The following is a 14,140-nucleotide window of genomic DNA, read 5'->3' on the forward strand; positions in this document are numbered from 1 at the left end:
TTGGACGGGGATCAGCATTTGCTGGAACTTTGGAAGGGAGGGAGCTGTTCCCTGCCAGATCCAGCGCCGGGAGCAGCTCTTTGTTCATGGCTGGGTCCATCCTCCTGAGCACCGCTCACAGAGCTCTCGTGTTTCACACCACAGCCGGGGCGGCCAAGTCACCCCAAATCAAACAGGGGCAGGTGCCTCTCGCTGTGGGCAGGGTCAGCCAAGTGAGAGATGCAGGAGGGGTCAGTTCTGCGGCCAGGTGTCCTTTCCCAGGTGCTGGCCGTCCTTTCCTCGCTCACTCCCCTCAGCAATGTGTGATCATTTAACCAGATGCTCATTTACTCTTGTCCTGCTCCTGCCACATGTTGTACTGCTCCAGCATCCCTGCTCGTCTGTGCCAGGCAGCCCTGGACACTGGCACATCCCAGCCTGAGAAGTTGCTCGAGTTGAAGATCAATTATTATTGATGTTCTTTAGAATTATTGAATTATTTAAAAGCCACAGAGATGTGGCACTTGGGGACGTGGTTTGGTGGAGGGCTTGGCAGTGCTTGGGGGAACAGATGATCTTAGAGGACTTCTCCAACCTAAACCATTTTCTGCTTATTCCCAGGCACACAGAGTGATACTACAATTCCTGGAAAAATATAAGCTACCATCTTACCCTGAGTTCATCTGCATGGCAGCTACAAAATAAATTAAAATTCCTAATTAACCAAGCCTCTTACAGCTCTGCCTCCCTTGTGTTTGCACAACAGTGCAGAAAACTTTCACGTGGTCAACAAAGTACTGATAAAAATAAAGGCCATCAAAATCTCAGACTCAAACACAGCCTGGGAGTATTGCAAGTTGATAACAAGATTTCTCTACTAAATATTGGGTGTTATTTCCAGTGGAATCTGGAAACAGATCCTCCAGTCAGTTCATTCTCCATGAGTCTCCTGCTTTTAAAATTGCATTGCTGCTGATTCGCACTGGAACCACCTTTTCCTTCTGCAAAGCCCAGATACCAGTCTTGGACTTTGGCTTTTGTAGCTGATAACTGCAAACAAATCCAAATGTTCTTGGGTTTAGATTGCTTAACACAAGGGAAAGTATGGAATTTCATCTATCCAGGAAGGAGACAGTCAGGAAAAAGAAGGTGTCCTGCGTATAAAGAAAAATAAGGCAGTGATACAGCAAAAAATATTCAACAGTTCTTAGACTTAAACCCCAGACAAGCCAGGACGAACTGGACTTAACTTCCGTGGGAAGTTTTATTTGAGCCTCCATTTACACTGCAGGGATAAAACTGAGTCTTGTAATAAACCCAAGAACCTCAAATGATGAGATAACACTTGTGTTTTCAGTACTGCGAGCGAGCCATATAATGAAATAATGGCACAGTCCACTGGTGTCCTCAAAGGTGCCCCTGTTGCCCTTTAGGGGACGGTGAATCATCCATAACCCCACATTTATTTCTGGGGTTTTTTTGTGAATATTGGTTTTGCTTTTCGAATCTCTAAAATTCCTCACAGGGTTTCTTACCGTGGTTAATTAGACAGGTTTTTCCCAATCTGGTGGAGCATCCTTACATTAGAACATTTCCTTTATCTGTTGTCTAATAACGGGGGGGGGGGGGGAGGGGGGGAGGAAATTAATATGTTTTGCTAAAGATTTTAGGCTTTATAGAAACTGCCATAAATTTTCTGTTGTCCTTGCAGACAAGCTGAATAAAACCCCCAATGATCTTCAGCTGTTTTCTTTCTTTCTTTCTTTAAAAAAAAAAAAGGAACAAAACAAGCTATGAAAACAAACAGAACCTGAAGGCAAGGACTAAATGGCACTTGTTAGCAGGAACACTGGGCCTTGTGTAATCTTGAATTTAATCCCTAAGGGGTTGCAGATCACTGTTGTACTTTGTTTGCTTTATTGCACCTATTTTGGGCTGACAAGAGGATGCAGAGCTGTGCAGAGGTGGAAATTTTGTCTTTCCTGAACAAAGTGTTGCCCTTTTCCCCAGCAGTTCATTAATGCTGCAGCCAGGCTTTAGGTTTGGCATCTTTTAGCTGCAATATCCCAGGTTTTCTTTCTCCGCTCCAGAGCTTCATCTGGTGCTTCAGTGTTAATCCAATTAATAGTTTTCAAGAGAATCATAGAACCCTGGAATGGTTTGGGTTGGGAGGGACTTTAAAACTCCTCTCATTCCCCTCTCCCGCCGCGGGCAGGAACACCTTCCACCAGCCCAGGTTGCTCCAGGAAAGGGGCTGGGATCCCTCCATCCCGTTGTTCCCAGCCCACAGCTTTGGCAGCAGAGTTCACGAGAAGGTGCCCCAGGACGAACTGTGTGCCGTGAGAAATAAACCCCAGGCTGTTCTTTGCAGGACACCCCAGCACAGCCCCATTCTCCTCCCCGTTTGGGCTCCCTCCCGGCTTCCAGCCTGGATCCACGCCCAGCTGGTGACGGGTCCTTCCAGCGCCAACATTCCCCCTTCAGTCACCCCCTCCTCTGGCAGCTCAGCCCTCACGTCAGGGGGAAAATCAGACACCTCCTTCCAGCCTCCCATTTCCCGGCTCAACAGAGCGAGTCCTTCCCAGCCCAGCTCCAAGCCCCCATTCCCAGCACAGCAGCTGATTCCCACCCTCATCCCGCTGCTCCCGCTGCTCCTGGGAACGCCCTCCAGCCACTCACATCGAGAGGGATTTATTTCTTGTTCAAACTTCCTTGCCTTTTTTTCGTGGCTGGGTTTTGTGCACGTCTTTACCAAGCCAAATTTCTCTTCTTCCCTGTCCCCTCCGACTGAGCGGTCCCGTGGAATTCCCGCCGGGATTCTCCGCTCCGTGCGTGCGGAACGAGCACCTTTCCCCCGTCCCCGTGGCTCTGGGCTTTCCAGCTGATCTTCCCTGGGACGAACCAGCCCGGTCCCCAGCAGCAGCAGGCAGCACACACAGGATGGCTCAGCCCCAAAGGGTCCCAGAACAGCCCAAGGGCAGCTGCTGGAGCCGGGATGTGCCCACGGGGCAGAGCCAAGTGTGTCCGTGGGCTGCTGGGAATGCACAGAGAGGGGAGGGATTGGCCCCTGGAACAAAACTCCCGTCCTAAAAATTGCAAAGTAGCTCCAGGAAGTCACCTGCCCTTGTTCTGTGCCTTCTCTGTGACGCAGAAAATGAGCGTTTGTGGAGATCTCAAATGGCCTCATGTGAGGTGTGCACCTGTAAATGTCTCTTACTGGGGCACTAAAAGACCTACAGGCGAGCCAGCTGAACCTGTGGAACGTTGCACACACTAAAGCTGACACCCACTGCTTTGGAGAGAAAGAAAATTGCTGAGACAGAGCAAATGGAGAGCAGGGGATGCAGCACAGCTTGAGTGGAAGCAAAATTCTGAACACAACACTACTTCTTTGCACAGTTTTGCACAATTTGACTATGCCCAGATAAAAATGAATCGATTGTCGTTCACTTGTCAGCACTGTGACAAGTAAATGGAAAGTGATAAATGCATCAATTAAAAAAAAAATTTAAAAAAAGGCAAGTGAGTTGTGTCTCAGCCTCCTTTCTGTCTGGTCCCTTGGAGCTCTCACCTCATCCTTGCCACTGCAGGTCTGACCCCAAAGGAGACCCCAAGCTGCACCACGGGGTCACAACAAAAGGACAAAAGAATGAGAGAGCCCCAGCAGTTCCTCACTCGGGATTTTCTAGGGGCAGGTTGGGTGGGGAGAGCCAGGCCTGGCCATTCCCAGAACCCAGCAGGGAACGCTCAGAGACCATCAGGTAATGGGAGAACCCCAGTGGAAAAGAACCCATTAAAACATGAGGTAGATTTTGAGGTTTCTGTATATTGTATTCTCTTCAGATTTCCAAAGCAAACAGGTACACGGCGACATTGATTCCAGTACAGGTTTAAGCACATGCAACACTGGTGTCCTATCTGTACATTGATTTCTAAGGCTGCCCAAGGACCTTTACATTGAAAGCATACAAGAACTCACACACACGTGCACGGATTCCTCCTGGCATCAGTCCCGAGGAAAAAAAATAACTGGAATTTTACTGGAGAAACCAAACTTCAGCACTGCAAGCGCATCTGGGAAATCCCCCCTGGCTGTTCTGAACTGCTTCCTAATCTCAAAACTCACTTTTTTTTCACAATTTGGAGCTGAACAGGCTGTTGTTCATCAGGTTGTAGTGTCCAAAATGGTTCAAAACAGTCCAAGGTTTACAGTACTGGAGACAAAACCTATATTCCCATTACAAACCATGCCGGATGCAGATGAAGTATCACATGGAGATGCTGACGTTCAAAACAGAAAACTGAGAAAACGCAAGCACAGAGAGACCAGAAACCACATTAAAGACTTCTCATTTGTGTATGATTTGTGTAATTATACAGTCAGCCTTTCTGTGACTCGAATGCTCAGACCAACCTAAATAATAACAATACAAAATTGTCTAAAACGGCTTCTTTATAGAAAGAATGACAGTTGTTGAAAGTAAATAAATAAATCAATCTTTTTAAAGGTCTGATATTGCTCAGAGACAGTGTCCATCAGGTTCCACTAGATGTCAGTGGCACAGAACCAGTCTGTGGCAGACTTAATGGCATTAAGTCCACTCGGTTTATCGATTTATCCTCGTCACCTCGTCTGTGAAACACAGCCCACGTCAGCTGTACCAACCACCCAGGATTTATGGCAGTGAACTGAACCCAAAATAACAGTCTCATCTCATTTCTTTTCCCCCTCTTGCTTGCTAGGTTTGAATAGAAGACTTGAAATCAGGCTCACAATGCCAAAAATGTGGCGAGATAAGGTCTGAATCACTGCGGTTCCTCAGTTTTTCCTAAAGCAGTGACATGGAGCTCACTCCAACCCCCAGCACTCTCTGTTTGTCAGGTACTGAACACCTTGAAGATAAAGCTTTTTATGTGAAATACAGTGTAGCTGATCCAGGTGGAAAATTATAAGGCACGTACAATTTTTTTTGTTGGTTTTTTCTTTTTCTTTTTCTTTTTTTTTTTTTTAAAAACACACATTCTGAAGCGCTGTTGCAATCGTGCTACTCTGGGTGGCCCAGCCAAGGACAGAGGGGATGAAAGTCCACGAAATGCAGGAAAATACAGGAAAACAAAAATACAGGAAAAAAATACAGAAACCAAAGAATAAAGCAGAACACATTGATACAATGTACACAGCGACAGCAATGATCAACTCTTCTCATTTCTTTGGCCAACAAGCAGTGACAATTGCAAAGCATCCTTTGTTTTGCACTGGAAATACCTGACTTTATTTGGATACACAGATGTTTAGCACTGGATTGCCACAATACCTGAAATAAGTAAATAAAAAACCCCCAAACAGGCCGGTTCTCGTCTGTGTTTTTTAACAAAACAAAGCTGCCACGTAATTGTTGTTGGGAAATCATGAGAGAAATAACAACAGGGGGCTACAAAAATGATGAGCTAGAACGACAGCTGAGAAGAGAATCGTGGTTAAGGAACATATGAAACCAAATGGCAACAGTTCTAGGCATTTATTCCAGTATCTTAGAAAATAAAAATAAAAAATACTCTTCATTGCATCACCATTTAAAGATAGAAAAACAAATCTTTAACTTAAGCCACAAGAAGATGCGAATTGTTTCCTTGTTTTTTGTTTTGTTTCGTTTCGTTTTGTTTTGTTTTTCCATTCGCAGCCTTGTTTATTCACAGTACAAACAGAGCTGGTACAGATTTTAAAGTCACAAGATGCACAAAGTCGGACAAGGAGCACTGTTCCCTTCTCCCCCCTGCAAAGCTGCTCTGCCCTAGAGAAACTCCAGCCCCCCAGCGAAATAAAAACCCCAAGGCCCCACTTTTGAGTGCCCTCTGAAGTGGCAGAGCAGCCCCGGAGTGGTGTGAGCAGCAGCAGCAGCAGCAGCAGCACTAAAGCTCGGGGGGGCATTCCCAGCACACGCTCAGCCAGCACAAAGAACATTCCACGGATTTTGGAATTCCACCTTAAGGCAAAAAAATCAGGTAACGCAGTTTTCTACCTCTCCCCTTCGAAGTTTCCTGCTTTTCCAGATTTCAAGCGTGACCCCTGAAATTCAGTGAATGAACGGAACATTTGGCATAAGGAATGCTTTAACCAAAAAAAAAAAAAAAAAAAAAAGAAGGAATGAACAGGAAATGCTTTTCCCAACAATAAATCAGTAATTTTCCCTTAGTTCTATCTACATTTTGTTAAAGCATTTTATGCGTTTTCAATAACAAATTGCAACTTTTTTTGGCAACTTTTTTTTCCTTTTTAATAAAAATCCAGACAGTGTTCTCTGTTTGCAATCAGAACCACACCCTTAGTGCAATATTATATTTATTTCTTACAGTAATTTTGGTTGCCATACAAGAGTATTAAGGATTGGGGAAAAGTGCAAGTTACAGGAGCTTGATTTTTTTTTTTTTTTTAACCAGTTGAAATAAGAGGAATTAAAGCACAAAAATTACAGCAACATAGATAACGTGAACACAAGTTGTTACACAAACTATAGCGAGAAACATAGTAATATCTAGAAAAGAAAAGAAAAAATGTAATGGAAAAATTATCAATATTTGTGGCTCATACACATAATCATCGCCAGATCAACTGGGTAATGCCTTTTAAGAACTGAGAGGAAAAGAAAAGAAAAGAAAAAAAAAATCACTACTTTTTTATTAACTTAAGTACCACAAATAATTAACTTCTTTGTGATATGTAAATTCTGTAAATCAACAGTCACATCTAGTCATTTTATAATATATGAATTAAACTTAAAATGTTCTCAGACACCTAGGGCAAGGAGTCTGTGCAGTTATACACAATTTACATCTTGTAAGATTTTGGTATTGTATACACAAATATTACAGAAACTAGGCATGTAAATGCAATTTATTTAAATTACAGTATATAAACAAAAGTTGATCCTAAAACCCAGAATATCATAGATCTCTAACGACTTTGTTTTTCACTATCAGAGTAGCATGAAAGAAATGGGTCTTCTCTCCTCCCCCCTGGTGAAAATACTCAGAGGCCACGGCGTTATCTGTTACTATTGCTTTCTTTTTTTGTTTCCAACCACCCCTCAGAGCTGGAGACCGAACTCGGCTTGGCAGAGGTGCATTCTGGTGGTCAAAGTAGGTCCCCTCAGGCCTCCTTACCTTTTTGCTTCACAGGACACAACGTGAAAAACGAAACTGTTCCCTTACAGCTCCTTAATCTGCTCTCTCCCACTCGTTTGGTACCTGCTCTTGGAGCACCTGCAGAGAGGCAGGAGCAGGAGCCACGCCGGTGTGAGGAAGGGACGGCTCTCACCTGGGGCTTACCGGGGCTCGCTCAGCGCGAGTTCAACCCGCAGGGAGGTTGTGATCCAAAAAAGCAGCTTTAAAAGTCAACTTCTACGTGTTTCTTTTACTACTGCATGTGTTTCCTAACGCATTTCTGGCACGTGTTATAGAGGTAATAGCAACTGTACCCAAAGAAACAAAGGAAAAACGAAAAAAATAAAAGAGAGAGAGAGCATGGCATCAGTGGTTTATTTACTGAATTCTGTCCTATCACCAAATGGAAGACAAACGATGGCTAAATTACCTTTTTTTTTTTTTCTTTTTTTCTTTTTTTTCCACTTCTTAAAGTGTGTGATGGCCTCAAGTTGCCTGCATTGACCTATCTGAGTGGAACTGCCATGTTCTACACCTCCCGTGGAAAAAAACTCAGCACTCCTCGACAGCAAAACGCCTCTCGGTGCTTCGTTTTTATTACCAGGTTCCTTGGAACTCCCCAAATACAAACAGAGCGCAGTAACAGATGTTAAGTCAAAAGATTTGCTGTTCCATAAAGGGGGCAGGAGGCTTAAATAAGTTGCTTTTTATGAGTTTCCAATGTGTTGGTAACTGTAACCACTTTTGAAGAAGTATTCATCCTCCTCTGTAGAAGTTCTAGCAAAGATAGAAAATATAACACAGCTCTGCTGGTTCAGATGCATCCAAATGAGGTTGATTTTAAAAAGGTCAAGACTTTATAATTATTCCACAGAAATAGTAGTAAACCACAAAAAGTTTTTTTCTTTTTTTTTCTTTTTTTTTGTTTGTTTTTTTTGTGTTTGTTTTTAACTTCCTAGCACTGAAGTGGCACAAAGGCTGCCCAGTAGACCAGCCACTTATTTTCTTAAAATATTGTGCTTATAAACTATCTGTACAACTATTTAAACTTGCAGTAAAGAAAGATATTTAAAATGCTAAACTTTATGTACTCATACTAGGGCTGTTGCAGACCTAATTAGACACTTGTTTGTGAGCAAAAAATAATCACAATAATAAAAAAATTAGAGATAGGCTGGACCATATCAAGGACCATATCAAGGAAAGAAAGTTCAGGTACCTTGCAAAGTGTAAGGGAACCTGAAAGTTTGGTAGGGAGGCAGTTTAGCCATCCACACCCAATTTACCCACCTTGAACATCTTGAATATTCTGTCCAAAAAGTCCTACAAAACTCACAGATATTCAGAGGTGTTAATTACAAGGGGGAGTTCAAACATGCAGAGAGAGACTTGTTAACTTGAAAGTTGAAATAATAATAATAATAATAATAATAATTTTTTCTTTCTTTTTAAAAGGAGCCGTGTGAACCAGCCATGGGTGTTTCTCCCCTGCTGACAGAAGTCTCCTGGAAAGCTCTCTCTGCCCCCGCTCCCAGCCCTGGATTCTGGCAGGGTGCTCCCACCTCTTGTGCCAAGGAATGGGCTGGGGGCCAGTGCCCAGCCCTCTGTCCTTGTCCAGAGCCAGTTCCTGCTAGTAGTGATAAAATGAGAGCCTGGATCCCTCCCCAGCCCTCCTGGCTCTCGGAACGCGCGCACCCCGAGACACTCGACAGCTCTTTCCATCTTGGCATCACCTCTCTGCCTCCTCTTAATGAGCCGAGGCATTTCCATTGCTAACAGGCTGAAATCCCTCTCTCACTTCAAATCCTGGCACCCTTCCCACTGACTTCAATGGGAACATTCATCTCTCCTCTCCTCTCCTTCCTTCTTGGCCTGCTGTTCAAAACACCCAAGCACTCACTGAATTAAACAGCACCTCTCAGGGATCAGCCTCCCTCAGAGTCTGACTGTCAAGTCCCAAAGCTTGTCCTGCCTTGTGGAGCTCCTATTCTGACTCGGCAGCAGCTGAGCTGGTTGAGAACTGGGGGCTCTCAGGCTCAAACCAGCTTCAGTTTGCTGCTAAGTGTGCGTCCCTCCTCGGCCTTTGCTCAACGTCTGCACCGTCCTTCAGGCCACGTCAAGGGAGTGTGCACTGAACTTGTTCTGCCACCTTGGAAGAGTGCTAAATACAACTGCAGAAAGAAAGAAATACCAGGTAAAACAGAGCAAGGTTACCTTTGGACTGACTCCAGCAGGACAGCCAGCTTCACTGCCAACAGATCAGGGAGCTATGCCAGTAAAAAGAGAGGAATATGAACTCCTGTGCCCACCTCAGTATCTCTGCTACTGATAAAACTGGGTTTGAGTGGTAACAGAGCAACCTGTCCTCTTAAAATGAACCAAGAGCTGGGGAAGGAAGCCCACTTGGAGACTGAATGTCAAGAAGAGAATAAAATAAAATGCAATTTTTTTTTTCTTTCAATAAAAGAAGCCCTGAAATGTTTGCAATTTTAAAAGAAAATCGTCACGCAATGGTCCCGGCCAAGGGCAGTATCAAGAGATACCATTTTTGAAGTTAACAACTGTCTCTCTCTCACACCTCCCCACAGCTTTGAAATAAAGTGGCCCCACTTCTTTAGCATCTTTAGGTTTGTGTTTGGGCATGTAGCAGACAGTCTGCATCACCTGAGTACCAGGAATTCATCTGTTTTCCCCCTCCCCCCCCCAAATTTTGCTGGCACTCGCAGACAGACAAGGCATTTGGGGTATGTCAGTACCAGCCCATCTCTAGTTATCAACAGAAGTTTGTGAGGCAAAATAGCTATTCTTATCTGTCCAGCAGCTGCTTCAAAGCTCTTTCTATGTTCATTCTGTGCCCAACTCTAGTCACTCCAAGGTCTATCAGATCTTCCTTCTGTAGATTTGGTAAATGTGTGCCATCTATTTCATTGTCCATAAATGTTTCTTTATGTTCACCTAAGTTTAGACTTTCCAACCAATCTGCCACATCTGGTTTAGTCCACAGGTGGACAGGCTTAGTTGTAAAAGGCTTATTTGAGATTGGCTGTTGTAGTATTGAGGGAGAAGGAGACCTGCTGCGCCCTGTGGTCAAGCCAAATAAGTCCCCAGAAGGGGGCTGGCTGGGTAGGCTAAATACATCGGACAGAGTTGGAGAAGGAGATGAGGCTGAAGCAGAAGCAGTCAGAGGAGCAGGCATGATGTCTTTATTGATCTCTGTTGGTGAAACCACAGGGCTGGGAGCGTGCCTTGCTCCTGAGGTCCTGCTGTCATAGTCTGGGGACCTGCTCTGCAGTGTGATCGGCTGGCTGGCTCCGGGTCGGACAGTGAAAGTGATTGTTGTACTTCGTGTACCTGAGACAGTACTCATGACTTCCGTGCTCCTGCAATTGCAAACAGACAGGCACAGTTAGAGCTGCTGGCCACCAGCATGACCCCAGCAGCACGTGGCAAGTACGGCATGGGAACGCTTGGGTAGTTCACATTTTAACTCCAAGTACAAAAATGGTATCGTTAACTCTTTCCCAGAAAACCACCACCAATGGTAAGCCATAGTTAGAGACAAAACCTTTGTTTATGAGCAGTCCAGGAAAAAAACACCTTCCAGAGCACACTCTTTCCCTTTTTAACTCCTGTTCCCAAATTAACTCCTGGCTGAATGAGAAACACTGAGTGTGTGGAGCACGACCGGGAATTATCTTCCCTTTGCCGCGTGGAGGGCTGGAGTCCTTCAGTTCTGGCTTTACACAAAGCATGGTTAGTAATAGTATTTGTGGAAAGTTTCAGGAGCAGTGGATTTTGGATCTTTGGGCTTCACTCTGTGAATTTTGCAGAGCTTTTGTAGTTCTGTTTGTTTATAGAACAAGCTGCCCTTATTTCCCTTTCTATCCACGCTTTAAACATAAATCAGTTCTTCTAAGGTGCCTAAAACATCTTAGTGTCCATTTCCTTCCACAGAGAAATTATACTCTGGCAGTTTCACTACAAAGTTAAGGAGACAAAACCCTTTTTCCCGGGCATGACTGGAAGTGATGTAGCTGGGATCAAGTTTTGCCTAAAGCAAATGAATTTCAGATTACGAACGAAGCAGGCACGAACCTCGCTGAGAGGCTCGCTCTGATGCCCAGCCTGACAGGGCAGGTGAAGGAGCACGACCCTCTGCTTCTGCCTACTGGCTACAGAAGCAAATTTAGAAGGTTTGGGTCTGTTCATGTCATCAAAGGCTTGAGCCCACAGCCCTTATTCCCATGGGAAGAGCCTGCTGGTCAGCGCATGCACTTCAGGACGCTCCACAGAGCCCTCGGGTGCCTGGAGCTCCAGCGTTCTTCACTTCAGAAATATCCTGCCAACTGGGAAAACCTTCAGACACTAATTTAAAGCACTTCCAGAGGAAAGGAAGGGTTTATTTATCCTGGAAGCAATGCCATGGACTCCAGAGGATGATGTGGCTGATGCTGTACTGATATTTCCAGCGCAGAGCCTGGCAGAAGCCCTCTGCTTCTGAGTGCCACACTGTCCCCAGGCCTGGCCTGTCCTGCCTGGGCAGAACTGAGGATGGCTTGGGTGCACGATGTCAGATGGAAATGCTGCCATTAATCCAGCAGGTTCAGTGCTGTGCGCTAAAGGAGCTGAAGGAGAAGCAGGGTAATGGTACCGTGGGGCAGTGCTAACAAGCAGGTTAGTCGTGCCTTTCTCCCCCACTGCAGCCCCGAGCTGGAGACAGTGATTCCCTGGCTGGCTGTCGGCTGTGGAGAGCCCTGCGAATGCTCCCTGCACCACCCCTGGGGCTTTGGCACTTCACCACCAGCCCAGAGCTCAGGGAAGCGCAGCTCTGCCACACCGAGTTCCTGCTCCCGTCTCTCGGCAGGTCCCGCTCAAATAAAGCTCCCTGTCGCGAGAAGAGCACCGAAAAAAGCACTTTTCGGAGAACACACCTCTTATTCACACCAGCATTCCCACCGATTTCCCACAGGCTGCTCCACGTATTTCAATGGGAACAGGGGGATCTCTTTGGAAGATTGGTACTTCACTTAAAACCCAGTAGGAACAATGCTTCCAGCACTTATGGCTTTGTAATTTAACAAAGAAAGGAAACATTTGGCAAGGTCCTGAGTGTTTCCTGTGATGTTTTTGGAGTCTAATGGCTCTCATTGTCTTCCGGGGCTGGAGCTAAGCATTCTTAAAAATAAAAAAGTCTATGGCAAGAGACTATTAAATTCTACTAACCAAGGGGAGCAAGTTATTTCCACCTTCTTTACCTCAGCATTAGGAGTCTCACACTCATTACTAAGGCATGCTGTAATTTAAAACCAACAAAAAGCCTGCTTTGAAAAAGGTTGGGGTAGTGCTGTCCTAGTGATGACAAGAATGATCTTTGTATAAATAGGGAAATGAATCCCCCATCTTTACCTGCAATCACCCTTCTACTTAACATTCCTGTCTTGCAAATGCTAGAAATGAGGGTTTTGTATTCACACCCATTGTGGCAAGATCAAATGGATGATGAAAATCCACCTTCTTTTATTCCAGGCGATGAAAGATAATTTCTACTGATTGACTGACAGCTCCAGGCTCAGTGCTTTGCATCTCACTTTTACTGTTTCTCCTCTAGACTGCTCCTCTTGAAGACTCCCAGCCCAGCCTTGTTCAGGAAACTACTGTCACTCTTCCTTTAAATAAGGGATGTTAAACAAGTGAAACAAAAGTAAACTCTGTGCTCTCATTTGAAGTATTCCTTGGCTAGTGTTCCCTAACCTTGCCAGCCCCACGGGCAGGAATACCCAGGGCGAGCAAAGCATCCTAGGCATCCCGGTCCTCTGCTTCCTGCCAGCCTGGATCAAAGTGTTGGCTTCGCATGGCTGCAAGCAGCAGCAGGACGTCCGAGGGCATCTTGCTTTTTCCAAGCCAGAGGTTCAGGACTGCTGACAAAAACCAAAACTTTGGGACAGTGATAAGATTTTTTTTTTTTTTTAAACTTTGGCTGATTGCAGAGGTTGCAACACCAGCTCAGTTCTCAGTCATGTGAGTGCTCAGGCCTCACGGCACGGGCACAGCCCTGGTGAAGCTCAGGGAAGTCTGCTGAAGCACTTCCAGGCTTTCAGTTCCAAGCCTTTCACTCCAAGATTATTTTCCCATGTTCTTTTCCCCTTTTTCCACCTGCCATATCACCTCCATTCTTCCACACTGCACTGTAATTGTGATCCAAGGGAAAAAATCCAAGGATATTTGTGTAACTCCTATGCATCCTAAATTATAATTTATGACATCTCCCATAAGATCTGGGGTGCAGACACAGCCTTGAAACCATCATCTGTCGTGCATTTTATGGTTGATTGGTACCCTGGTCAATAAGGAGCAAGCACATTCCATCTGGAGAACAGGCACGCTTTGTTGTGTTATGGGGTTTCCAGATTTTTAATCAGTGCAATTTCTTATGCCTTATTTGATCATTCGTTATCCTAAACATGTTAAATCCATATTCAACCTGCCAAACCCCAAATTTCATTTTAAAAAAGGTGAAAAGTCCGATAATTATTTTAAATAAAATTTGCTCCATTAGAATCAGCATATGGTGGTAATTTATAAACATTTGCTGCTGTGAGCCTGCACTGATTGCAATGCCCATTATGTTGCCTCATATTAAAATCAAAATATATGACCTATATGTCACAACCATGTGGCCTCCAAGTATAAAAGCCATCAGCACAGCTTGTAGGCAAGAAATTCTTTTAAATTTTAAATTATATTTGCAAGATTCAAATTTACTGTTAACTTAATATCAGAAGAAAATCAGTGCAGCAGCTCCCACGGAAAAATCAAAAAACCACATTATTCTCAGCTCCTGGGAGCTGGTTTATTCCGGAACTTTCCAGAAGACTTGCTGGTTCTGACACAGCTTTTCCAAAGGAAGACATCTTAAAAACCAGGAGGAGCAACAAGTGGAGTCCCTGTATGGGGGTACTGCAAGAAACAAAACCCTTACAACGCCCAAATTTTGCCTTCC

General features: G+C 44.7%; 1 protein-coding gene across 6 annotated transcripts in view; it reads right to left on the reverse strand.

The window, feature by feature from the left end:
• Positions 1-3,785: 3,785 nt before the first annotated feature.
• Positions 3,786-14,140, reverse strand: part of SHANK2 (SH3 and multiple ankyrin repeat domains 2) — a 277,689-nt gene continuing 267,334 nt past the window's right edge. For all 6 annotated transcript variants that reach the window (XM_032110838.1, XM_032110840.1, XM_032110841.1 and 3 more), the window contains one exon: positions 3,786-10,520. In XM_032110838.1, the coding sequence (XP_031966729.1) occupies positions 9,947-10,520 (574 nt within the window). In that variant the 3' untranslated portion in view covers positions 3,786-9,946. The remainder of the gene's footprint in view (positions 10,521-14,140) is intronic.

Source organism: Corvus moneduloides, chromosome 6 (assembly GCF_009650955.1).
Source record: "Corvus moneduloides isolate bCorMon1 chromosome 6, bCorMon1.pri, whole genome shotgun sequence".
Classification (NCBI taxonomy): domain Eukaryota; kingdom Metazoa; phylum Chordata; class Aves; order Passeriformes; family Corvidae; genus Corvus; species Corvus moneduloides.